The sequence below is a fragment of the Pteropus vampyrus genome, unplaced genomic scaffold (assembly GCF_000151845.1).
Source record: "Pteropus vampyrus isolate Shadow unplaced genomic scaffold, Pvam_2.0 Scaffold58, whole genome shotgun sequence".
NCBI classification, from domain to species: domain Eukaryota; kingdom Metazoa; phylum Chordata; class Mammalia; order Chiroptera; family Pteropodidae; genus Pteropus; species Pteropus vampyrus.
In genome coordinates, this window is record NW_011888839.1 from 6,710,931 (window position 1) to 6,738,064 (window position 27,134).

The following is a 27,134-nucleotide window of genomic DNA, read 5'->3' on the forward strand; positions in this document are numbered from 1 at the left end:
ATATAGGTCTCCTTGGTTCATGGGCAAGATAAGAAATATGAAAAAAGCTCTCATCAGGTCTGAAGAGGAATTATGGTTCAGCTTGGGTTGGAAGAGCAGTGACTGTATATCACAGTCATTGACTTAACCCTAATTTTTCCTTTAAAAGCTTAGCTATATTTAAAAACTTTTTATTTTGAAAATTAATACATATGACTTGTAGTTTGTTTTCAACCTCTTGGAGAAAATTTAAAACAATATATACAAGAGTAGATAAAATAGTATAATGAACCTACATGTACCTATCACCCAGCTTCAACAATTATCAGTTCATGGCCAATTTCATTTCATCTAAATTCCCACCCACTTCCTCCAACATGCACATTATTTTAAAATGAAGCAAATCCAAGGTATTGTATCAGTTTATCCATAGTTATTTCAGTATGTATTCCTAAAAGATAACTCTTTAAAGAAAGTGCTGTACCTAAATAAGAATTAGTCATAACTTTATATAGTCAAATATTCATGTCCAAATTTTTACTTCTCATAAATATTAAAAAATTATCCTAGTCAGGATCTAAATAAGGACCACATATTGCAATTCACTGATAAATTATTTAAATCTTTTAAAATTCTTGGATTCCTTTGTCTCTTAAAATTCCCCTTTCTGGTTTGCTTGTCTACTAAGCATTTACCACTATAAGGAGTTTGCTGATTATGTCCTTCAAGTGCCATTTAACATTTTCTTTTGTCCTGTGTTTTCTATAAATTGGTAATTGAACCTAAATTTAGGTTTGATCAGGTTCTGGTTAAAAATTATATTAAGAATACTCTGTATAAGGTCTTTCATCAGGAAGCATATTGTATCTGGTTGTCTCTTTCTGTGACTTAGCAGCCACTGATGATATGTATTGTTTTTTAAAATCAAATATCACCACAGGCTGTACTGCCCAGTGTGATAGTTACTAGCCACATGTAGCTATTGAACACTCAAAATGTGGCTAGTCTCTGAATTGAGAGGTGCTATAAATATAAAAAATACACATTGGATTTCAAATAGTACAAAAAAAAAAATGTAAAATATTTAAGTTTATATTTTTAAATGATTTTTTTTACATAGGACTAAATATCACCTATTTTACTTTTTTAAGTCTAAGAAAATTAAGTCATAATGGCTTCATTATAATTCTGTTGGACAGCGCTGCTCTAAGATATAAGGAAAATGTTAGACCACTGCTCCATTCTCCCTACTTCTCTTTCCTGCTCTGCTGAGCAACTTTTAGATATTTTTCTGTTACTTCCACATTTCCAAATAACAAGCTTATAATTATAGCATTTATTGAGCACTTAATATGTGACAAGTATATTCTAAGTTCTTTACATTATGAAGTCATTTAATTCACAGAACAATCATTTTGGAGATGAAACTCAGGAACAGAAAATTTTAAGTAACTTAATCACAAGCCCAGTAAGTGACAAGCTTGGATTAGATTCTAATTCTTAAAACCTGAGCAGCTGGGCTCCAGGGCCCATGCTCTTAAATACTTAAACATACTGCTGCTTCTGCTTTTGATTTTTTTCAATTGTAAATATTTACTAACCTCCTACTACAGAAAATGAACATTTCACTTTCTTATACCCCTATTCTCCTTCCCCCAACCTGTTTCTACACTGGGACTTCTACTCCCATCATCTAATTTAATTGTATAATTTTTGTTAAATTCATATTCAACATTAAGGATGCATAGATAGTGTTGTGTTTTGTTGAATATTATGGTTACATTTCCTTTTGGAATATTTTTGTCTTTTGGAAGTAATTGCCTTGGTTGTAATTTGTTCAATTTACTTTGTATCTTTTATTAATTTATCATCAGAATCATTTATTATTCATATATTCCCCAGATCACTCGCAGGGAGACCTTTGAGTCCTTCATCTTTTTGTTTAGGTATCAAAGATAAAGGGAGTCAACTTTTTCTTTGCTTGTTTATGCCTTTGTTTTAATGGCGTACATCCTCTAGAAATTTCCTGAGCAAAGGTTCATTGGAAGTTCCTTTTTCTTTTAAATAGCACCTTGTCCTTGTTTGAGAGTAATGTGTTATTCTAAAGATATTAATTTAGGGTTTTTGGTATAAAATTTTTCTTTGCTCCTTGCATTAACACTTTCCTGCTAGTTGCTTTTTTCTGTTTGGTTTGGTCTTTCAAGTTACAATCTTGCCTTAATTGTCTCAGGATCCTTCATGTATGAGAGGCACAGAGAGGCTTGAGTAGGACTCTTCAGCAGTGGGCTTCATTGTAGGGTTAAAGGAGCAAGAAAACTTTTTCATTTGCCATCCTTTCCACCCTCTATCATATTCTGAAGTCTTTTCTTTGAAATGGGTCAATTTTTCTAGGGCAGAAGCTTCTAGCTATCTGAGGTGGTATGAACGAAGTTGTCAGTTCTTGGAGACCGTAAGGTCAGGAGGAAAGGTATTATTCCCACATGGATTCCACTTCAGCCAGATTCTACCATTAAAATCTCCTTTTCCCTTTTCCATTCTTACCTTGCTCCTGAAGAAACTTGTGGCACTGAAATGGGTTGTGACAAAACTACATTTTTCCACTAATAAATTGCTGTCCTTTTTAGACACAGAAAAATAATTTTTACTGGATACAAGGAGCATTCAGTTTTCCACTTGTCCTTAATAATACAAATTTCTCAGATTAGCTGCTGATCCTACCCCTATCCAGTCTATACTACATAGCAAAAGGGTGCATTATCACAGAATCCAAGAGACCTCACAGATCATAAGGCAGGTAAATGAAGAAAACCTGAGATACTTTGATTAATTCAGAACTCAGGCTGTCCACTGTTGCCACTTTTTCAAAGACGTTTCATTATGAAAATAATGTACAGTACATATAGTATTTAAAATTAATCTGGCTATTCTGCATTTCGGAAACTTTTGATCTACCTTTATATTAGAGTAAAAGTGATATTCTGATTAAAACAGACACTGGTTAAATGAGATATTAAATCATGTGCTATATATTTGTTTTGAGGCATCTTAATGGTTCTACTCTTAAGAGTTTTATTTTAAAAGTCAGTGAATTTGTTAAATTTTTATCTCAGAATAACAACTAAAATCTTTGTAAGTTTGATCTAATATAGAAAATTATTCTAATTTGTTAACCCCTTGCTTTTTCAAAAATACACAAGTATATTATATTTGAGTATAGGATATATGTATGATACCAAATTGGATACATTATCATAAGTTTTTTCTTTAAAAAAAGTACCAGGAATCTAAAGGTATTATGGTAGAGTCTGGTGTACGTGCCTCCAAGTAGGGATACTAAGTTCCTATCCTATAAACATGAGAGGAATAATAAGTATTTGTTTACCCACCAAACATGCTACATAAAATATTAACAATACTGTTAAAGCCTCCTATCTTCTCTCCCCAAAAGAAGCCATTATGAAATTAGTATTTATTATTCTCATAATTTAGACAATACATATATATATACATATGTACATACGTACATAATGGTATTATTTTGCATGTTTTCACACTATTGTACAGTGTGTTTCTGGAATTTGCTTTTTCTATCAACATTGTGAGAGCTGTACATGTTAATATGTGTACTTGTTTTTTCACTTTTATTAATCTCATCAGCTTCTGCTGTTAAACCCATCTACCCCCTACTGGGTTTTTTTATTTCAGTTATTGTATTTTTAAATTCTGGATTTTTCTATCTGATACTTTTCATAGCTTCTATTCCTCTAATAATTTTTTCCATTTTGTCATTAAGTTATTGAATATATAAACCATAGTTATTTTAAAGTATGTCTGGAAATATGTAGCTCTTTTGTGGATCTGTGTCTATTTTCTCTCATTTTTTCAATCATGAGGTCCTATTTACTGCTATTTCTAGTAAGTTTTGACAGAATTCTGAAATTGTATATGAAAACCTGTAGGAATCATTTGTGGCTCTGGCTTAGGGATCTGCAAACTGTGCCCCATGGACCAAATCCTGCCTGCCACTTGTTTTTGGCTGGCCTTTGAGCTAAGATTGTTTGCTTATTTTTAAATGGTTTAAAAATAATTGAAAAAAGTATTTTGGAACACATGAAACCTGTATAAAATTCAAACCTAAGTGACCATAAATCGTTGTATTGGAATACAGCTACACTTGTGTTTCTGTATTGCCTATGGCTGCTTTTGTGCTCCAGTAGCATTTGAGTTGCAACAGACCTATGGCAACTTAAAATATTTACTATTGCCAACCCCTGCTGTAGCTAGATAATGGTATCTTTCTCCAAGAGAGGATTTACTTCTGGTAGGCCTTTAGGGTATCAGGAACATCACTTTAATGCATTCAGGGATTTAGTTGATTCAAAGCTGGCCTTACATTTTTATGAAGGTTGGTCAGTTTCTGGTTCACCTCTGCTCCTAGAGTATAGCTTTTCAAAAAGGTGTTCCAACTAAAAGCCTGGTGTATTTACCCCAGATTCCTATTCTTTGATTGTTGCAGTACTTCAGTGGTGACTTGTTCCATACAGCTTTCCTCTTTTGTGGGATCATAGCTCTTCAAATCTCTGCCACCTTAGTATATTTGCTCTAGTAATATTTGTTTATATAAGTATATAAACAAAATATATTTAAAGGCATCAAAGAATTACTAACACAGAGAAGATTTGAAGAGCTATGATCAAAGAAGAAGGGAAGCTGTAGAAGATGAATTAACATGCAGTGTGTGTGTATGTGTGTGTGAGAGAGAGACAGAGAAAGAGAAGTGTGTACTTGCCAACTTTTCTAGTTCTTGTAGGGAGTTTGCTCTTATGGGAACTAGACTGACAGCAATAGAAGTTCAAGGCGATCACTTCACATCCCTACTCCAGATCTCCAGTGGCTTAATAAGGACAAACCAAGTCCTTACAATTATTTGCTAGGCCTTGCTAGGCCTGAATGACTACATAAATGAGACTGAAAGCACATGGGTCTGAAGAGGCACAGATGGAAAAAAGCACAAATTTGTTTCACCACTAGAACACTGGGGTACTAGCAAGTATAAGACTTGATATTCCAAAGGAATATACTCATGCTAGTGGGGGTCATATACATTTAAACTTTTTCCTATTTTCATTATTTTTAATTAAGATATTACAGGAAATGTATATTTTTAAGTGTTTACTTCAAAGAGTTTTGATAAATGTTTATACCTATGTACCAAAACCTCAGGATAATAGGGCATTTCTATCACCCTAGAAATTTCCCTCCTTGCCTTTTCCATTTAATTTTCCCTCCACTGGAGCAATCACTGTTCTGATTTCAATCTCCATAGATCATACTAATTTTTAAGTTCAAAATTATATCACTACCATGCTGGTCGCAACACTGCCATAAGTCTTTGGATGCTGTTCATCTATTTTCGTTGTTCATATTTCATCTACTTAGATCGCAGATTCTTGGTGTTTTAAAGTCAATCTGTTAATCTGCTGGTCTAGCTCATAGCCTCTGAAACAGAGGTATATAACAAATGATCACACATTATGATAAAGCAATACAAGGAACTTGGTCTTTTGGAATACTATTGAACTATACTAAACTATTTTTATTTTTATTTTTTTTTTAGGCAAGGCAACCCTTGGTTGACTTTGCAGATTGCAAGGACCTTGTCAGTTCACAATCCCCACCCCACCCCCTTTTTTTTTTGCGCCTACAGCACCTGGTCTTCCTAGGTGGTCTCCCATCCAAGTACTAACCAGGCCTGACCCTGCTTTGCTTCTGAGATCAGACGGGATCGGGCTTGTTCAGGGTGGCATGGCCATAGACTATACTAAACTATTTTAAATTTAATTCCTAGAATCCCAAACTTTATGTTTCATGGCAAGTCGCATTATCTCAGTCCTCAATAGCCTTTGGAAGTCGGGAGGAGGAAATGATAGTCTTAATTTACAGTTGAGAAAAAGATTCAACAAATAATTGACATACAGAATCCCCTTTCCATTAGCCTGTGGTGCCAGGCTAGATTTTCATTCTTTTGCTCATTCCCTATGCTAGGCTGTATGTACGCAAGGAAAGAGCCAGCTTGTATTTCAAAATTCAATTTCCTTGTTTCTTCTCAGAATATTCGTAGGTTGCCCATTCTTTCCATCCTCCAGCATAGTGTTGAGCACTGAAAACATACACCAAATAGTTAGTGCTATAGACGTTTTCTCCTGCTTTATAACACAAGATTTGATAGGAACTTTAGAAATAAGAACTTTAGAGATTTAGAGATGCAATGGCTACTCACCATACTATTTACACTTTAAGCCTATTTAAAAGATTGTGTTACTTTTTAGTAGGATGAAAAGATAGAGGCTCTTAGTCTAGCTATCCTGTCATTGCTAATACAGTAATTATAAGAAATTCTTTAGTAGGCCAATAAAAATGTAACATGTGAAACTTTGCAATATATATCCCTGAACCCATTTTTATCCTTCATCTATGTACCTGTTAAAGCCCAAAGATATTGCTGTGTCCAGAGCCTTCTTGCTTCTTTCTCCAGCTAAACAAGAAAACACTAGACTGTCAGATTTGGATGGCTTTACTTCATTGTACTTCTCGTTGAAGTCTTTTGGGTTCATCTGTAAAGCTTCACCTACTTCATTCACTGAAAGGAAATGTTGAGAATTTCAATTAAATTTTAGATACAGCAAATTACTGAATATACATTTTTGTATTAAGTCAGTTTAAGATACATGTCACTTACATGGTATATTGACAGACCCAGGGATTTTTCCATACTCAAGAATTTCCCATGTCTCTCTAACATCAATTAACATAATACTTTTGGATTTCAAGAGGTTTTTAAGTTCCAGATACGTGACATCTTTAAAAACTGTAGTACAAAAATTGTGGCAGTTTCCTTCTATTGACTTCAAACCTGGAAAGAATAAAATAATTTAGGCACCTTAAAAATGATATCACTATTAATATCTGGAAAGAGAAGGTCAAGAGAATTTTCCCCCTGGTTCCAGTCAGCTAACGATTCTTGGACCTTTTGATTTTACCAAATTGTATTTGATGTATGTATTTTGCACACAGCCTGACTGAGCAGCAAGATGCAGCCCTATCCTGCTCTGCGCGCTTAATGGCTGGTCTTGTGCCAGCTCCATATTCTACTCTCTCCAAACCCCTTAATTGGGGGGATCTTGTTAACATACATAAAGCATTTGGCAACTAAACTGTGCAAATAATTTGTAAATTTTACCCTGATCCAAGTTACAATATTAAGAAAAATTTAATTTTATTTTCTCTTACAAGTGAAGATAATTGGCCATGTGTTAGATGTGAGGACCTTCCATCTGAAACCACTTTTAAGTACTCAATAGCACTGTTTATTAAATAATTGATAACAATATAGTAATGGGTAATAACCCATAGAACAAAATAAGTAAGTATATAATTGAATGAATAAGTGAGAAGAAGGGATTATTTCAAATGATAAGTGTGAAGGAATGATGAAAACGAAAAATCATTGGGTAAACACCCCAGGAATAATTGCTGCAGTAAGAACCATTGACAGATATTAATGTTAGTGGGTGAAAGTATGATGACAAATGGAATAGTATCTCCACAGGACATACTAACTACAAAGAGAGACACCTGAAAGATACCACTAACCAATTATTCAAAGATCACTAGTAATAAGACATGTTGACAATATGTACCTCCCGATACGATGCACTGAAAAGAGCACATCATCACTTCCTTAGTATTCTTGCCAAAAATGCATACTCTGAACCTGATCAGAAAAAAATCTCAGACAAACCAATCTACAAATTAACTGGCGCTCTTAAAAGTGTCAAGGTCATAAAAGACAAAGACTGTGGATTATCACAGATGGAAGCAGACTAAGGAACCATGACAATACAAGGTAGGATCTTGGTCGGATCTGAGATTATAAAAGGCATCAGTGAGCAAACTGGTGAAATTTAAATAAGGTGTGTGGATTAGTTAATGGGATTATATCAATATTAATTTCCTGGGTTCAGTAATTGTATCATGTAAAATGTTTACATTAGGGGAAGTTAGATAGAAATAAAGCGAATACCATTTTACTTTTTGACTTTTCTGAAGGTCCAAAATTATATTTTAAAAATTAAATGAAAAAAAATTAAAAAATTAAAAATGAAAGAAAACCCGAAAGATTTAAAAAAATAAAAAATTAGCAAAAAATTTGTTAATAATATTCATATTTCACAACAAAACAACCACTACAAGGTAATGAGTGCTTAAAATGCTGTTTAAAATATTAAACATAAAGTAAAATTATTTTAAACAGTGTAAAACTGGCATAGAAAAAGGTTCAAAGGTCTAAATCCAGAAACAGACCCACAATATACTATCTATGAGAATTCAGTATCTGGTAACGACAGTGATAATTCAAATTATACAGTCATGTGTCACTTAATGAAAGTGAAACATTCTGAAAAATGCATCATTAGGCAATTTCATCATTATTCGAACATCACTGGGTACACTTACACAAACCTAGATGGCATAGCCTACTACACACCTAGGCTGTATGGTATAGCCTATTTTTCCTAGGCTATAAACCTGTACAGCATGTTACTGTACTGAATGCTGTAGGCAACTAAAACACAATGGTAAATAATTTGTATCTAAACAGAAAATGTATAGTAAAAATATAGTATAAAAGAAAAAATGGGACACATGTATAGGGCACTTACCATGAATAGAGATTACAGGACTGGAAGTTGCTCAGGGTGAGTCAGTGAATGAGTGGTGAGTGAATGTGAAGGCCTAAGGAGTTACATACATTACTTAAACTCTATAAACACTGTGTACTTAGGCAATATAAATTTATAAAAAGAATTTTCTCTAATAATAAATTAACCTTAGCTTACTGTAACATTTTTACTTTATAAACTTCATAATTTTTTTAAAGTTTCCCACTCTGTTGTAACAACACTTAGCTTAAACCACACATTGTATAGCTGTATGAAAATTCTTTCTTTATATCCTTTTTCTATATTAAATTAATTAAAATTTTTTTTTGCTTTTTACACTTCTTTGTTAAAAACTAAGACACAAACACACACATTAGCCTAGGCCTACACAGGGTCAGGATCATTAATATCACTGCCTTCTACCTCCACATCGTGTTCCACTGGAAGGTCTTCAGGGGCAATACATGCATGGAGCCATCATCTCCTATGATAATGCTTTCTTATGGAACACCTCCTGAAGGACCTGCCTGAGGCTCTTAAGGAGGTATCACTCTTCAGAAATATGTCCATAGTGGTCTGCTTGGTTTGTTTCTTTTTTTTTCATCATAGAATTGCTTGTAAGCACATAATACACCATGAACATGCCTCTCTATTAATGAAAACCTTTCAGTGTTGGGGTCCATGTTTTCAAACTTTTTTAAGGAGACTGTCAAGGTCTGCAAAATCTGCTAAAACCTTCACCGTGGGTTTTCTTGGGGGTTCTTCTTTTTATTCTCCTGCAGTTTCCTTTTCTCTGGCCTCTTCTGCAGCTATGCATTCCTGTCCCAGTTCCTACAACTCTTCCTTAGTCAATTCCTCAGGAACCACCTCTAGGAGCTCCTCAGTGTCATCCTCATTTATCCCAGGTTAAAGCTGTTTGCCATCTCAACCACAGAATTGTTGATTTTTACAACCTTCTTATCTTTGGCAAATCCTTTTAGATCATGGGCTAGATGTCACTAGGCATAGGAATTTTTTAGCTACATTCTAATCTTATGAGACCACCGTATATGCATATATGCAGTCTGTCATTAACCAAAATGTTGTTATGCAGTGCATGCCTATATTCTATTTGACCAATATGTAGGGCAGCTAGCTAGCCATCAAGAAGAAACTTTACGCAGGCTATTAGCTCATTCTTTACAGGTAAATAAATTCAAATTTAAATCTAAAAGCTAATATCTTAAAAGTAGTAATAGAAAACATAAGCGGATCATTTAAATCTGGAGATAAGAAGGCCATTATAAACATGACACAAAAATCAGAAGTCATAAAGATTTGACCTCAGAAAAATGCTGAATTTATATATGGGGAAAGTACAGTGAATAATTAGAAGACAAATGGCAGGCAGAAAGAAAATATCTGTAACATAGAAAAGACAAAGATTAATACTGATAAAATAGAGCTCATAAAAATAAATAAGAAAAAGGACAAAATTCCAATAGAAAAACAGTCAAAACAAGAACAGGGAATGGACATGAGAAATACAAATGGCCAATAAAATGTAAAAAAGAAAAAGATGTCCAATCTCACTACTTATTAAGGAAATGTAGGATTTAAGAAAATTTTTAAAAATTTCGTCAGATTTTTAAAATTAAAAGAATTGATAATAGCAAATATTGGTGAGAGATGAGGAAACAGGCACACTACTGAGAGTAATGTTAAAGCCTTTGAAAAGGAAAATTGAGCAGTAATAACATTTTAAGTATGTATACCTTTTTCACCTCACAATTTTACTTTTAGGAATGTATCCTAAATACATTTAGGAATATTAGCATGAATATATACAAATGTATATAAGAATGTTAGAATATATTCATAGGCAGCATTCTTTGTAATATCAAAAAGTAGAAATAAGCTAGAAGGCTATCAATAAGGGAATGGTTATATTATAAGCAGTACATTTATACAATGAAATATTGTTTAATGTAAGCTGTCCAAAACATAGTATTAAATTAAAAAAAAATTAGTTGGAGAATATTTTGTATAAACCAGAGGTTCCTAAACTTTCTCAGCTCATCCTTTAATGTCTCAGTAAATTTTTTGCAGTGCCCATAGGCCAAAAGAAATGCTTCGTGGTTCCATTTAAGTAGTTAAGAAAAGCCAGAAATAAGTTTTGAAAACCATATCTTCTTGTAAAAACCAGGCATTCTTCTATTTTTCATTTGTTTCCCTCACCGATAGCAAAAGTGAACAAATACAATAGCTTAAAAATACAGGTTTCCCAACAATTCCAATCCAAGGTATGTACCCAAAAGAATTGAAAATAGAGACTTAAAGAGATACTTCACACCAATGCTCCTAGCAGCATTATTCACAACAGCCAAAAGGTAGAAACAACACAAGTGTTCATCAATAGAACAACAGGTAAACAAAATGATATATATACATACAATGGAATGTTATTTGGCCATAAAAAGGAATGAAGCTCTGACACATACGACATGAAACTACAATATTGAAACATTATGCTAAGTAAAATAAGCTAGCCACAAAAGGGCAAATATTTTATGATTCTTCATATCACAAATGTAGAACAGGTAAATGCATAGAAATGGAAAGTAGGTTAGAGGTTCCCAGGGGTTAGAGGAAGGAGGGATGGGGAGTTATTGCTTAATGGGTACAAAGTTTCTACTTGGGGTGATGAAAATTTTTGGAAACAGTGGTGATGGTTGCACAACATTGTGAATATAATTAATACCACTGAATTGTACACTCAAAAATGGTTAAAATGGCAAATTTAATGTCATATATATTTTACCACAATACATTTTAAAAATCAAACTATAGGTTTCCCTATGTCTTCAGATTGTAAAAAGTTTGTTCATTTTTGTTAAGATTAGATCTTAAAATACTTGGAATCAAACTATTTCTCATTCAACCAGTTGTTTGCAGAATCCCAGAATATAAAGGGCCAGCAGGCTGAATTCATACTTGTTAACTATTCCTCATTGTTAGAAACTGGAAAAGTATGGTAATTTAAATAATTATGTTAAATTCAAGATTGTGGCACTTGACCATTGGGAAACATAATCACAGCATGTAACCTGTGTAACTAAATCAAAGATAGTTATATTTTTCTTGTTAAACTGACATTTAATATTCTTTAATTCAGCTATACTCCTGTTGGGTTGGGGTGGGGGTTAGGGGAGAACAGGGTATATAATCAGCAAAGACTTCATTTCCTGCCTTTCTACTCCGAGCCAAGAAGCCTGAAGCAAGCATGTTCCTTTAAAGAATCTCAGTTCCTCCAGGCCTCTCTTCATATGAGCCTCTAGCTACTCTATTTCTTTATTTAAAGTTATAGTGTGTTTTTTTGCACCACATGGCCTCTACTTGTAAATCAACCACTTTATCTGGTGCTCAACCAAAGAAACAGTGATCTGCTCCTACAATGAAGAAAAACAGGCTATTTGGGATTTACTCAGAGATTATGTGTGGTTCTCTTGAGAGAGTGCAAGAGTAATACATACTGTACCTGATTTTCGCCTTTCTGAGCCCAACTTTTGAATAAACTGTAATTTTGTTGTTTCCACACTGGTAAATCTAACCTTACCTGGGTACTTCCTTCAGGCTACATTACATTACAGTCCAAACTCCTTAGTACAGGTATAGTCCAAGTCCTTCAACCTACTTTACCAGCATAATTTATCAAACCTTATCCTCCTCCTCATTCCTCCTCTGCCCCAATTACCCTACCCACCAGCTACATCAAAAATATTCAAGTCTTGATTTCTGTGACTGTGGCCTAGAGCTAGATTGCCTGGCTCTAATGGCCTACGGGGCTTAAATTTTTATTCCCACAGAACTGCATTCAACTGCATACTTTTAAAAGCTGATGCCTGAAGGTCTGACTTCCAGCCAGCCTGAGATCCTCCCTTTTGAGTCTTGGCATGTCCTCAACTACTAGGAGCTATTAAAAATGTAATAGGTTGCTTAGACAAGCACAAAATAAGAGATAACCAAGAGCTAAGGCAGGGCTGAACAACAAGGTTCATATCTTACATGAGGCACTCCTTCAAGACTGGGACAGGTGGTTGTTTTTTCTACTGTATCCAGCAATCCCACTTCTGGGTATTTACCCAAAGGAAACAAAAACACTAATTCAAAAAGATATCTGTACCTCCAGGTTCACTACAGTATTATTTACAATAGCCAAGATATGGAACAACCTAAATGTCCATTGATGATGAATGGATAAGGAAAATGTGATACATATATACAATGGAATATTTTTCAGCCATAAAAAACAAAATCTTGCCATTTGTGACAACATGAATGGACCTTGAGGGCATTATACTAAGTGAAATAACTCAGAGAAATACAAATGCTGTATTATGTCTCATATCCAAAAAATGTATATTAAAAAAACAAGCTCATAGAGAACAGATAAGTTTGCAAGAGGTGGGGGAGAAATGGGTTAACTGTGTGGTTTTTGGTTTTGTTTTTTTAGTTTAAATAAATTGAATAAAATAAAAAAGGAATTGTCACCATTAAAAAAGAGCAGAAAATAAAATTCCACCTCTGAGTCATTAGCCCTGTCCTAAACACTCAGCACCCTGTTGTCTACTACCAACAGTCACAGGTCAATGGAGGCACAAGATGGGGTGAGTGTATTGATCTGATGACCTGATCCTCATGAGACCCCCATCCCCACTACTGCTTTCCTAGCTCATTTCTCTTGTTCTTCCGACCTTGGTTATCTCTGAATTTAGGTGGTTGTGAGGGGTAGGATGGTACCTGAACTTCCTATATGCATTTTAGCTAATTCTGGTACTGTAGGTATTAATCCTGTACTCGCTATGGGGTGAACTCAGTACCTCAAGGAATGACTTTGAAAGTTCATCCAAGAAACCCCAGCTTTAAAACAGAAAAACTCAGTACTTTCTCTTCATTCACTTATATAAAGAATAGATAAACATAGAAGCCTTCTGTAAAGAGGTGCTTGAGCAGAGGAGCATTTACTGTGCATGCGATTTTATGCCACTTGCCTAGCCATTTGAACTGACAGTTCTCCATCTTTTAAGTTTTGTTTTGCTTGAGCCTCGCTCGGTTCATGATCTATAAAATAAATGAGTTATACTATTTCTAAGATGCCTTCCAGGTAAAATCTCCATAAATGTATGACTTTGAAACATTTTTCTTTACCAAAAAAAGCAATGAATAGTAAAACACCATTAAATCAAAGCTTGTTATTACCCAGATCTTAATATTTACCAGATATAATTCTCTTGAAATATAGTGAACATACTAAACAAATATGGGCTGTAGCACAGAAAAAAAAGTATACATGTGCTCTAATTACATTGTTTTAGTGGTAAGAGCAGGGATTTTAGAGTCAGATAAACCAGGTTCAAATCCTGGCTTGCCCACTTAGCTCTGTAACCCTATACAGATTACTTGAACTCTATGGGACTTAGTTACTTATTTGCAAAATGGGATTAATAATATTTAATCTTTGAGAGGTGCTGCGAGGTTTAAATAAACTACATAGTACAATCAGTAAATATTTATTTTCGTTTTTTCTTCATGATATATGCGCACTATTCCTTCTGAAGAGAATACCTTTCTACCTCATCTCTATGTGGCACACTCTAACTCTCCTTTAAGATCAAGTGGTGGTGTCACTTGTCGCCACCACTGTGATTCAACAATTCCACTTCTAAGTATCTATTCTAGTAAAATATTTGTACATATCACAAAGAGGCAGGTACACTGATAATTACTGAATAACTTTTTATAATAGCAAAAAATGGAAACCAAGACATTCATCAGTAGGAGACTGGATAAATAAACTGTGGTAATCCATACTATGGAATATATGCAGTGGTTAAAAGAGTTACATGCGTTGCCATGGAAAGCTTCTGAATACTTAAGTGAAAAAATTTAAGAAAAGTATGCAGAGTGGATCATATTATAAATAATATATAAAATGTGATCTATAATATAGATTTATATTAATGGAACATATATATGTATTTTACGTGTACATTTATTTATGCATACTCATAGAAAAGTATTTAGAGGGATTTGTACCAAACCATATCTGGAAGAGTGGGATGGGAAGGCCATATAAAGGGAACTTATGCTGTGCTTTGTTTTAATATAATGAAAATATAATCATGTATTACTAGTAGGATTTTAAAAATGAAAAGCCACCTTTTCTCTAACACTTTCTCCAATTCGGGTAGTCAGTTGTTCTTCCATTGCAGTCTCACTAGACTGGGCTTGTGTGTTGTTTGTTTACTTATGTCTGTCCTCCCCGCCACTCCCCCCTAATATGGTGAATTGCAGAGGCTGTATCCCCAGCAGGAGGCCTGGAAGATTTAGGTGCTCAATAAATGATTGTTGAACAAAGGTAAAACCAAACAACAAAGAATTTGCATAGGAAAAAAGTACATCTTAAATTACAGTGGCTGTACCAACAGTTAAAATGGAATACCTGTGAGGAGAGAGTGAGGCAGCGAGTTCTAGACCTAAGGCGTCCCCCAACTAGCTTTGCTGTCTTCCGTTCCGCCATTTGTAAAATTAGGGGTGGTGCTTTTATAGCAATAACATGCCGTAATTCTAAGTGATTGTTTCATCAAGCTATGAGAGCTGCTCTCCACTGAGTCACAATGGGCCCGTCATTATGTCTCTCCGGGGCGGGAACTCGCCATCTGCTCACTTTCTGGAGTCGCGAATTGACCTTCATTGCTCAGTCAAGTACCAATACCTTTATAAATGCCTTCCTACACGAGCTCCCTGGAGCCATGTTTATCCCTCTGCTGCATCCCCCATGGCATCCTCAGACCCCCGGTAGCCCGCGATCTGCAGGAACAGGAACTGTTAAGTAGCGCTATATCCCCACGTACCGAGAGTAATGGGTCTGACTTTTAATGGAAGTCTAGGGAAGCGGAGCGCCCTCGCCCATGACATCCCTTCCCTGGGGGCCGAGGTTAGGCGCTCTCCCTCTACCCAGGGACCACCGAGCTCACCCCACAGCGCAGCCTCCGCGGACCCAAAGATCCCGCGGCGCGCGCTCCGGAGCAGCAACCACCGCAGCGACATGGCCCTCTCGCGGCCGCGGAGCTGCTGACCTCCTCCACCACCTGTTCCTACTGCTCTGCTCCTCCTCCCGCGGCGTCCAGACGAGCCGCGCCCGGCTCTTTTGCGCCCTCTAGTCAGGCGCCGGCCGAACCCGGTACTGCCACAATCGCTGACCCAAATGTGCCCTGCTTTAAAATTTAAAATAGTTTGGAAAGAAACTAAGGGTTAGGCTTGCCTTTTTGGTTTTGATAATTATTTTTTAAGGACAAATTTTAACGGTAGAAAGGAGAAAATATACCAAAGGTAATATTTAAAGATTTAAAGTAAATAAATTTCTCCAATTTATAACAGGATTCTCATATGTTGGATTAAAGGAAACTACATGGGGTCTTTTCTCAGAATTGCTCTTAATGCCAATAGCTGGTTCAACTGATGTCGGTAGTAAAATACTCTTATGCTGTCATCTTTTCACCACAACTTGATGATATTTAATCATTTTTGGTGAGAGCTCTGTTAGGTTAGGTACAACTGTTTTAAAAAGGGTTCATTTCCAATTGCTACTGTAACACATTACCACAAATGTACTGGCTTAACACAATACAAATTTATTATCTACAGTTCTGTAGGTCAGAAGTCTCACTTGGCTAAAATTAAGGCGTCAACAAGCCTATGTTCCTTTTGAAGCCTCTAGGGGAGAATTTCTTTACTTACCTTTTCCATCTATTAGAGGCTGCCTGCATTCCTTGGCTAGTGGTCCCCTTCCGCATCTTCAAAGCCAGCAGTTTAGCATCTTCACGTTTCTCTCTAACTTTTATCCCTGCTTCTGTTGTCATATCCCTTTCTTTTCCTCACATCCTCCTGCCTCCCTTTTACAAGGACCTTTGTAATTACACTGGGACCACTCAGATAATCCAGGGTAACTTCCCTTCTCAAAATCCTAAATTTAGTCATATCTGTAAAGTCCTTTTGCTATGTAAGGTAACATATTCACAGGTTTCAGGAATTAGAATATCTTTGAGGGGTGCATTATTCAGCCTACTACATAGCTTCTTATGAACTTATTTTTAATTTATTCTCAACTTGGTTTCCAAGCTTAATGAAAGCTGTATTTAACTGTAAACTCGTTCAGTGGAAAATTTGAAAATTAATTTCTAAATGGCATTATTAAAGTATATGTCCAAAGAATAATTTCATTAAGCATGTACTTTTAAGTTATTCAGTTTTCAATTATTTAATAATTAGTAAAACCATTTCAGATTTTTATACCAATGACATCACTTATAATTATGTTTTTCCAAATCTTTTGGAGCTTAACCATAGTCTCTGTGTAATCTATTTTGTGGATTAACTTTGAACCAAGATGTCATCATATATTATAGATTCATGTACTCTCCATGGCATCCCCAAGCTGTCCTGAAATATAACATTAAACTCAGGTAATATAGACACAGATATGGAAACAATATACTTGACCTTAATCACATTTAACTTGAAATATGCTTTTGTAAGAGCATGTATTACTAAACAATTTTTTCAAATGTTCATAACTAATTATTTGAGAAATATTTTTCAGTGTTTTTTTTTTTTTGGAAACAATAAATATGTCCTCCTGTACCTAGCTCAGTGCCAAATTTTGTTTAAGAGTCCTTAGAGCAAAAAAAGTCTTGTCAAAAGAGAGTCTTGATCATTGCTCCTCAGACAAGTGTCTGAATTCTTCCTTCAGAGAGAGTAAGCAAGGCTTAAAGTGAGATGAAAGGGAGTGAAATAGTTTTAATCTTCTGGGAAAGGTCTACAAATGCCAAGTTGATTTCAATCATTAATTCTCAAACAACTCATTTTATTATTGCCATATGAAAAGTGAAAGACAATTGAAAAGGAGAGGATTTTTAAGAGATTTGGGATCTTTCTCATTTCTTTCTAAGTCCACTTAAAGTCCCCAGATATTAGGACAAATCAAATAAAAAATTAGAAAATATATTGCCTTTCGTGCAACTTTTTCAGCATTTCCACTGTCAATAGTCTACTAAAAATATTTACGTAAGTGGGTAAAGATCAATATACACTAATAGGAGACTTATTGGGGAAAAAAATAATACATCCATTCACTGGAATCCTAAGTAATTAATCGAAAGAATGAGGCTAATGTGGAGATATGTCCAAGATATACTGTCAGGTGAAAAAAATCAAGTTGTAGAATAGAATATAGACTGTAATATAGTCTGTTTTCTTTTAACAAATGGTAATCATAAAAATAGAGTACAAAAGCATAGACAATTCCTGAAACTCTACATAAGAAACAGCAAACAGAGGGGAGAAAATGTTACCTCTGAATAAAGGAAATGGGAGTATGGGAAGGAGAAAAAGATGAGCCTCATAATAAACTATCATGTATTACTTTTACAATAAACAGCATAGCTTCAAAAACACACAATAAAAATTTAAAAGATATATGTACAACTTATAGTTTAGTATTCTATATATTTCCAGGAATAACAATGATGGTAAAATTAAGGTATTTAACCTTATTTGAAATATATACGCAGCTGATCTTAAGCAAATTTGTATTTTTATTTGATGTTTAGTCATAATGTCTTTGCAATAACACTAAAATATACTTACCGGGTACTACTTAAAAATAATTTCCTTCCTTTGTGGAATCCATCAAATAGTAAATTTTACTTTCAATTGAGTGAAAAGTTAAATAATTTGAAGACCATCAGAAATAAAAACTTAGTGTTAGACAATTTTCCCTAACTCATTCCAAGTGTTGAAATTGAGATTGCAACCTCTGGAGATTTTGGTCATGCTAAGAATACATCTGCTGGAAATCAAGATAGCTTTGGAATTTTGTCATTTCCAGGAACAATTTAAGTATAGGTATTGTATGGTGATTTGCATAATCCCTCAATTTCTTTTTATGAAGAAGAGAAGCTAAAATTTCACATTCTAATTCAAATCTCTCATTTTCTTTTACTCTAAATTGGATTTCAATATGTTACTTTTTTAAAAATTCCTTTTACAGCAATGTAATTTAGTATGCAAATTTAGGTTAGCTTGCTTGCAAGTTTTTTTTTCCCTCCACGTCTGTTTGAAATCTGATGTTAAGATAATTTATGAAGGAGACAACTTTGCCTTCAAAATTACACCGCAACATGACCTATTTTTATTTGGGGAATATTTTCTCTTTCCTTAGGGAAAAAAGTCCCGCTACTGCAAAACATGATTATGTACTCCTATACCTGGCAGAGTGACTGGCATATTTATACTGTTATATTTGTCGAGTGAATGGTTTCCATACATATAATGTAAACAATCTAGTAACCTCCTCTGTCAACTTCTCTACATGGAATCAATTTTAAGTATTTTGTAAGAAGTGAATTAGAGTTTTTAAGGAAAAATCCAGTTTTTTGGGTTTCTCTCTTTTATTTTTTGACTCGTAATCCAAGGCTGTATCCATAACGTCACATCTGACTCCTGTTGAAGAGTTTTGAAAGACTTGTAGAGCTCATCCATAACTAGTGTTTATGTTTGCAATGCCATTCAAACAAAATGTTTTCAAACCAACTACTTTTACTAAACATATGCTACTTGCAAACCACTGTAACCAATAATCAAGCTTTGAAGATGTATAGGTGTAGGTCAAGAAATTTCCTGTCTAGTGAGAACAACAGGTAAGACAATAATACCGAAGAAAAGTAAGGTAATAAACGATGGATGTCAGAAGTGACTTTATTGAACAGAAGAGTGCAACAGACGATGTCCCAGCAGGTGTCCAGAAACGACTAGGACTTAATTCAGACTCCGGGAAGACGCGAGCTGTGTGCACTCCAGGCCACTATTTGGATCCAATTTGGAGTTTATTGCTATTCTTCAAAGATTAGTCCTGGCCTACGGGCTCCCACCGTGAAGAGAACGTAAGCGCGACCGCAGCCGGGCCCTCCCTCCTCACGCCCCTCTCGGGTGAGCAGCCCAGCGAGGGGCAGACCCCGCCCACCCAGACGTGGGGGCGGTCACACGAGGCCCCGCCCCTGCCAGCCGGCGGGACAGCGGCGCAAGCGCAGTCTCTTCTGGTTGTAGACGCGGAGGCTCGGCCCGGCGGGGTGAGTCTGGTTCGCGGCCATGGGGTCGTCGCGGTTTCTGTCTTCGTTTTCGCGGCTTCAGCCCCTTGTGGCGTGACAGGTCTGGGAGAGAGGCCACCCTCGCACTCCCGTTCATCTTCTGGACCCTTAGGGGAACCAGGCTGTCACTTAGGGCCGTGTGAGCGCTGCCGGGCCGGCCCGGTATTCGTGCGGCTGCGGGAGGAGTCGGGGGAGACTGGGCGGGAGAGGGCCGCCAGGGCGGGGCCCCAGTCCACGCCTCACCTTGACCGAGGCGCGTGGCGTCCTGACACCCTTCCGGCCTCCTTCCAGCGCTGTCTCCTCACTACGCATTTCCTCTTCAGAAACTTGGTATATTTTTTAAGTGACGGGAGGAAGCGTGTCTAACCACGGGATTCTGGCAGCATCGTGCAGTATTAGAAGCCCTGTAGGCGGACTCCTGGATCCAAATCCCCACTCACCACTTAACCCGCCCCAAGACCTCTGCACGCCACTTAACCTATATGTATCTCAGTTTCAAATATAAAATGGAGGAAATAATAGTAACCTATATCAAAAGGTGGTCGTGAGGATTAAGAGGGGTATCTTTCAGGTGCTTAGAACGTAGCGTGATGCACAGCAAAAATACATAAATGCTGTTCATCTTTTTGAGCCTGGTTTCTAAATCAGTTCCCCTCAACACACACACAATTGAAAATAATTGCTCAAGAGTCCAAGAGTAGGAAAAAAGATTTTCTTCTGAGAATATGGGCTTCTGTTTACATAAACTGTTTTTAAAAATCAGCCATTTCTAAACAACTTTAATTGAATGTCCTACCTTAAAGAAAAGACATGTTAGAGTAATGCTGAAGTTGAAAACTGAAAACTTTGGTTGGGAAACCACCTGAGAAATATGACCAGAATGTATTTGTGCTGAAAAGAGTTAACACTATAGGCCTGAGACTGCTATATTTAGAAAGGCCTGAAAGCAAGGTTAACCCTTCTTTGGCTTCTGGGAACTGTGTGGTTTATGCTGTACAATGCAGTTTGTGCTGAAGTTACCAGCCCCATAAAAATCCTGGGTCTGCAAGTCTATAATTGGCTTCCCTGGGCAAAAACATTGCACAGACATTGCTGGAATTTGACTCCTTCTGGGAGGGACAGATATAAGCCTGCATGATCTGTCTCCAGACTTGCTTGTGGCTTTTTCCATTATGATCAGGCTGTATGCCCATTCTACATTGCTACAAATAAACATTAGCTGTGAGTACAACTATATGCTGAGTTTTGTGAGTCCTTCTAGTGAATCTCCAAATGTGAGGGTGGTCTTGGAACTTCGCAGGCAAAATATTGGTGATAGAAAGTATTTGGAGCTCTAATAATTGAATTTGTCCCTTTTGCTTTCAAGGGGAATTGAAAAAGAAAGCTATACAGATAAGTGATTGCTAAGTAGTGGGTTACTGTCCAAAATGATTATGTTTAGACATATTGTATATGTCAGAAAAATCACTGGAAATTGACTACATTACCATATTAAGTTGGAGTCCATGTTTTTTGAAAAAAGGCACAGGTCTTTTATAGATTGTAGGTCAAATACTTGGTTCTTTTTTTTTTTTTTTTTTTTTTAATTCTGCCAGCATTCTCTATGTGTTAATGTTCATCTTTATCAAGAATTTATCTGCAGTTGGGAAAAAAATATGACCAGTTTCTCTTGGGCCATTTTTCTGTATTAGTTATGTCTGTCTCTTCTCAGGATACAAAGTTAAAATAGTTGGAGGTAAGTTTGTAAGTTTGGGGATGGAAAGATCAGATTTGCCATCTGATTGTCTCTTTTCTCTCAGTAAAATAGAAGACTAGATTTTATTTTGAAGAATGGGGTGATGGAGGAGTTGGAGGTTTGGGAGAGTGAGGAGTAGGTAAGTTGACCAGAATATGTAGTAGATAATGGGATGTCTTGATCCATTTGAGATTGTGATTAAGAATTTAGTGGACCCAATCTGCTTTCTTAGGAGAATTTCTTCATCCTATTTGGATGCAGATATGAAGAAAGTGGTTAATTGGGTTAATCTAGGATTGGGGTTCTTTTATTGGGGTGATGTGGTAGTTATTTAGGCCATGCACATATGTTCTGTTCTCTATTGGTACATGATAAGGTTGCGCTCTTTGTGCCCACCCTCCCCCTCTCCCCATGTCTACTTGAAATTAGATGTAAACATATTACTTGTTTTGGCCAGTAAAATATGAGCAGAATGACATGTCTCACTTCCAAGTGAAGTTCAAGAACCAGAACTCCCTTTGTCACGTCCCCTTTCTCCCTCCCCTGCTGTAGTGATCATGGGAGCACTTGTTGAGATACGAGTGCTTCTTGTTAGCCTGAGCACTAAAGGAAAATAGAAGTGGTTGAACAAGCAAGCTTCAAGGACTTAAAGTTGTGATCAGAGAATAGAATACGTGAATTAGTGATTTTGCAACGTAAGTGGTTGAGGGAGTTTGGAGGGAGAAGGCAGTCAGAAATGAAGTGGTCAAGAAACTCAGAGGCCTTGTACATCCCTGTGACCCTGAAGGCCTTAATTTGTCGCAGCTCAGTTCTGTAGTGATGACCCTTGGACTTAAAGAAATGGCTCTTAAAATGATAAATTCAGAAGTTCCCTTATGTGGCACATGGTACAACTAAATCAAGATTCAGAATTTGTTATTGAATTGATTCTTCCACCATGATCAATAAAAACAAATAAATAAATAACCATGAAAATTACCATGTAGGTTGGCCATGGAGCAGGGTGATGTTAGTTAGGATTTAGGCTAAGCTACTTTTAACAGAGACTCCAAAATAATGTGGTTAAAAAAAATGCTTAACTCATATCTAAAATCTTTAGAATTAATGGAGTTTTTAAGATATATTGAAAATAGAGGTAAATAACACCATGAAGAAAGTCAAATTCACTGTGGGACATTACACAGCCTTGCTATTGAAAGCGTGGTCTGTGGACCTCCAGCAATGACTTCCCATTGGGAGCTTTTTAGGCAGAATCTCAGGTCCTGTGCTAGACTTGTTGAATCAAAATCCACATTTTAACAAATTCTCCAGGGCGACTCATGTGCACTGCCTTGATCTCTAAAAAAAAGCCAGTGTCTTTGGAAAGTAAAGCACTGTTAACTCTCCTTTTATGGGAAGAACAATTGTAGATTAAAAGATACTAAAGTGTTATAACCAGCACAAAGTAAACCTTGATTGAATCCTTATTAAAAACAAACAAACAAAAAAAACCAGTATAGAAGACATTTATGGGTCAGCCGAAGAAATTAGAATATGATGGGATATGAGATAATATTAGGGAATTGTTAATTTTCTTAGATATGATAATGATATAATTATAAGGAGACTAACCTTAGTCTTAAGAGATACGTGCTCTCTGCAACTTTCAAATAGTTCGCCAGAAACATATATACATATATGTCTGTGCACATTGATATTTAGATAAAACAAATATGGCAAAATGTACTAGATGTGGAATCTAGATAGTATATTGGTATTCATTACACTGTTTTTTAACTTTTGTGGAAGTTTAAAATTTTTCGTAATAAAAAAGGAGAAAAAATGCAGTACCTTAAAAAGATAGAAATTTATTTCTCTCTCAGTAGTCCAGCACTAGATCATACTGTGCAGGTAGGTTGGCTCTAATGTACTTGGCTCCTGCTATCTCCCTAAGTAGTGGGACAGGAGAAAGGGCAAAGGGGGCACATGATCCAGAAGCAGCATTTATTCCATTCAGCAAAATGTTCGTTTTTTCACTCATCTGGACAGCATATATCTAAGGAGTATTTGGTAAAAGTCAAATGTAATGTGCCATTTGTATATTGGTTTAATAAACATTTCTTTGGTTTCAACTGACTTCCTGCTCTTCCTCTATTGATTTAGTAAACCAGTTAAAATCAAAGTCATTTTAATTTTAATATGCATTAAGTAAAATACATAAAATTTTAATTTTGAAAATTAAAGTGTATTTACTCCCCCCCTCCCCAACTTTTTCAGTAAATAACAGATGCGGGTGAAAGAGCCATCTAAAGCTTTACCTGAGAAAGCCAAAAGAAGTAAAAGGCCTACTATACCTCATGATGAAGACTCTTCGGATGACATTGCTGGTAAATTGGGATATCTATTATCGTAAATATTATTTCAGAAAAGAAATAACAATATATGTTTTTAATAAATCCTTTGCCTTTTATTTTTACCATTTTCTGCATGATCTTTAAAATCAGCTTGTCAAGTTCCAAAAAATCCTATTGGTGTTTTTATTGAGTTTTTGTTTAGTTTTTAAAGTAACTTAGAATTGGCTTTTTATTTGTTTTTCTTCTGTTTTTCATGGCTTGTTAAAACTAAGCCTTCGAGCCACAGTGGTTGTCAGATGACCCCGGGGAGCTTCTGGCTTCACGGCTTACTTATAGCTTCATGCCTTCAGTTTTGGCCTCGAGGATTTTCTTTACTTTCTTACCAGTTCAGCTTTCCATTTAAAAAGGTGTTTTAATATGTTATTTCCATTTTTATGTGTTTTTAACTTGGGTAGTGTTTCAGAGTAGCTAGAAGGCTGTATTGAAAAAAGTCTGAATTGTATCTTTAAATATTTATTCTCTTGTGTTAAATATAGTTTTCTTCAGGAATTCTGATTATTACGTTAACTCTCCTTTGCCTATCTTCCGTAGTTACATTTTTCTCAAATCCTCTAAAACTCCTATTTCCTTTTCATTTTGCTTGTTGTTTTCATTTTTATCTTTTACTGTGTTTTCAGCATTTTCTGTGTCACCTTATGCTCTTTTTAGTTTTACCTTCATTTTTGCGGTTTTATTATTTTTTCTTTAACTTCTTTCCTGAACTTTACCAGTTGCTTGCTCTTGTTTCTCTGCCTCATGCTAGAGTGTTTGCTTCTGTTTTGTATTTTCAATTCATGGCAGTGATTGCTGTGCCACGATTTTCCTTTTCTTCTTTTTTCTTACATTATCTTAGCATAGATTTTACAGCTTAGATTTTTTTTTTTTTTTTTTGATTACTTATTCTTTGATGTAGGGTTGTTTCTCTTGGGCCAGTACGTTTTAGAATATTTATGTAAGAAGGAGGGCCAGTGCACTGTTGAGACCCAACTGGAATTTTGAGTTTGAGCTCATTTGGCCTTTACTTCTTTCTAACCAACAGGATTATGCAGCCCTGGGTTTTTTCAGTATCCAAAGTGTCTGTCCTCCCCAACTGCCATAGAGTCATGACTGTTTCCTGCAAATAATGGCTTGCTTTTTTGTTTCTCACTTAGTAAATGAGAAGTTCCCTTTTGTTTCTTCTCAAAATTGGATATAGGGGCGCCCTGCCACTGTTGTTGCCGCACAGAGATTTAGGTTTTATTTTATGTCCGTGAATCATCCAGCGTTCTCTGAAATGACAGCTGCAGCATTCTCTGCTTCCTTTTCTGTGCAATCCTATTTGATTTCTGATGCTTTGAAGTGGGAGCCCTTCCACCTAATTTGTGACTTGGCTATTCAGCTGTCTCTTGTTTTCTCTGAAAATGAACTTTGTCTATTCATTTCTTGTTCTTTTTGCCCTTAGATATTTTCTAGGAGGAGTAAGGGGAAGTGTTGATTTTATTTCAACATTTGCAAACCTTGTAGACCTTGTAAAGTTTTTATTAATATTTAAAGTAGAAAACATGGAGATTTGGATTACTGTTTTTGATTTGTTCATGTGAAACAACTATAGACTATAATACATGGACCTATTTGTCAGATGAAATTTAGGCAATTATATGATTAAACAAATTATAGAAAACTAGGGAAATTTGCTTATTAATACAAAGAAATTTTTATATTTTCCCCCACAAATATTAGCTCTTATAAGGAAACTTCAAATGTTTAAATTTAGTAATACTTATAAAAATATACATAGTGGAGACATTTAAAAGATAATAGGTTTAATTTTGGGGCCTGGAACCTATTTAAAAAATTTCAACTCAATAAATTTTGAAAATCTTACTGGTTTTGTTCAGTGATTCATGAATTGGGTAGCATTCCTTTTAGCAAATAGAAAGGAGCTCCAAGGAGCTGTAGAAACTTAAAATTTTTTATAGGCAAAAGGGAGCAGGACAAGGAAGTTACACTAGCAAAAGGTATATTTGTTGTTGCAAGGTCATCTTCCTTTAGGGGATGGCGGGGGTCCCAGCACATTAACTCACTGGTGCTGACCAGGTAATTCCAGATTGACTGGTTTAAGATTCCATTTTGGAGAGAGGCTAAAACTGTAATTAAGTTAGATATTAAGTCTCATTTTGGCGACATGGAGCTTAGCATAGCTGACTCCATTTTGGTTCTGTTGTCTTTTTTTAACAATCCTTTTTATCTTGAATTCATTAACAATTTCAGCCTTATAAATCTGAATTATAGAATCAGGGAATGGCTAAGTTGTATCTTGGCCAGATCCTACCCCAAAGACGATATAGAAGGTATGTGGAATGATTTTCCCCTTAGAATTTTAAAATATAAAAACTCAAACAAATCAATGACATGTGGTAAACCATTTCTAGGTCTTGAACTTGTCTGGTCATTTATCAGTCTTTCTCTGAACATTGCTTTTTTTAATAGAATGTGTCCTTGTTTTTCAAACATAGGACTTTATGTCTATTCTTATAACTTGCTCTTGGTGTGAAATTAGAAGTTTGCATCTTTTATCAGATTTACATATTACTTTTGTTAAAATTATATTTCATCATTATAAATAGCTTGTCAGGAATCACATTCCTAGTCTTCAGGATGAAATGGAAGTAACGCTCAGCCTCTCTCTAGTTACTAGTAGGTGAAAAGAAATGCTTTGCATTTAGAAAGGAAAGTGGAGAAAGTTGAAATATACATACTCCTGTTTGCTCTTCAAGTTACTCAGTCTCCTTGTTTGATTTTGCAGGTAGTTGATTTGGGCAGGTTTGGTGTTTGGGATATTGCAGGTGAAGTAATTGAAGTGTTCATGTTTTGGGGAAAAATGAAAGTGTCTTCTTGGGAGAAGAATACAGTTTGAAGAATTAAAAACATATTTGCTCATTTTGGTCATTTGTCACCACACAATGCACACAGTACGAATCTGTTATAAAGAGTAATTCATTAAGGACCAGGAAAAATCATTTGTTATTTGAGAATATTCATTAAGGAGAATTCTGAAAATTCTTTTTCCTATAAATGATGTCACTGCTTCTCACTCTCTTTTTCTCCCAACAATGATGAAAATAGCATCATAGCAGAACTAGTCTATACAAAAGATTTT

The 27,134-nt window shown here is 35.6% G+C and overlaps 2 protein-coding genes and 1 pseudogene across 6 annotated transcripts in view; 1 reads left to right on the forward strand and 2 right to left on the reverse strand.

The window, feature by feature from the left end:
- Positions 1–5,677: 5,677 nt before the first annotated feature.
- Positions 5,678–5,796, reverse strand: LOC111740135 (annotated as a pseudogene).
- A 64-nt stretch (positions 5,797–5,860) lies between these two features.
- TSTD3 (thiosulfate sulfurtransferase (rhodanese)-like domain containing 3) lies at positions 5,861–15,863 on the reverse strand. 2 transcript variants are annotated; one of them, XM_011360733.2, is made up of 4 exons: positions 15,719–15,863; positions 6,719–6,892; positions 6,460–6,619; positions 5,861–6,139 (listed from the first exon to the last, which is right to left on the reverse strand). In XM_011360733.2, exons 1-4 carry the CDS (start codon positions 15,789–15,791, stop codon positions 6,067–6,069), a joined length of 480 nt encoding a protein of 159 aa, XP_011359035.1. In that variant the 5' UTR covers positions 15,792–15,863; the 3' UTR covers positions 5,861–6,066. The 2 variants fall into 2 exon arrangements, with proteins under 2 accessions (XP_011359035.1, XP_011359036.1); XM_011360734.2 differs by lacking the exon at positions 15,719–15,863 and adding an exon at positions 15,596–15,674.
- Positions 15,864–19,776: 3,913 nt separating this feature from the next.
- USP45 (ubiquitin specific peptidase 45) overlaps positions 19,777–27,134 on the forward strand; it is a 62,947-nt gene continuing 55,589 nt past the window's right edge. For 2 of the 4 annotated variants that reach the window (XM_011360736.2, XM_011360737.2), the window contains exons 1-2: positions 19,777–19,870; positions 23,880–23,989. In XM_011360736.2, the coding sequence (XP_011359038.1) occupies positions 23,890–23,989 (100 nt within the window). In that variant the 5' untranslated portion in view covers positions 19,777–19,870; positions 23,880–23,889. Of the gene's footprint in view, positions 19,871–23,878; positions 23,990–27,134 lie in introns of those variants that run through there. The other 2 variants (XM_023530942.1, XM_023530945.1) reach the window with 2 other exon arrangements.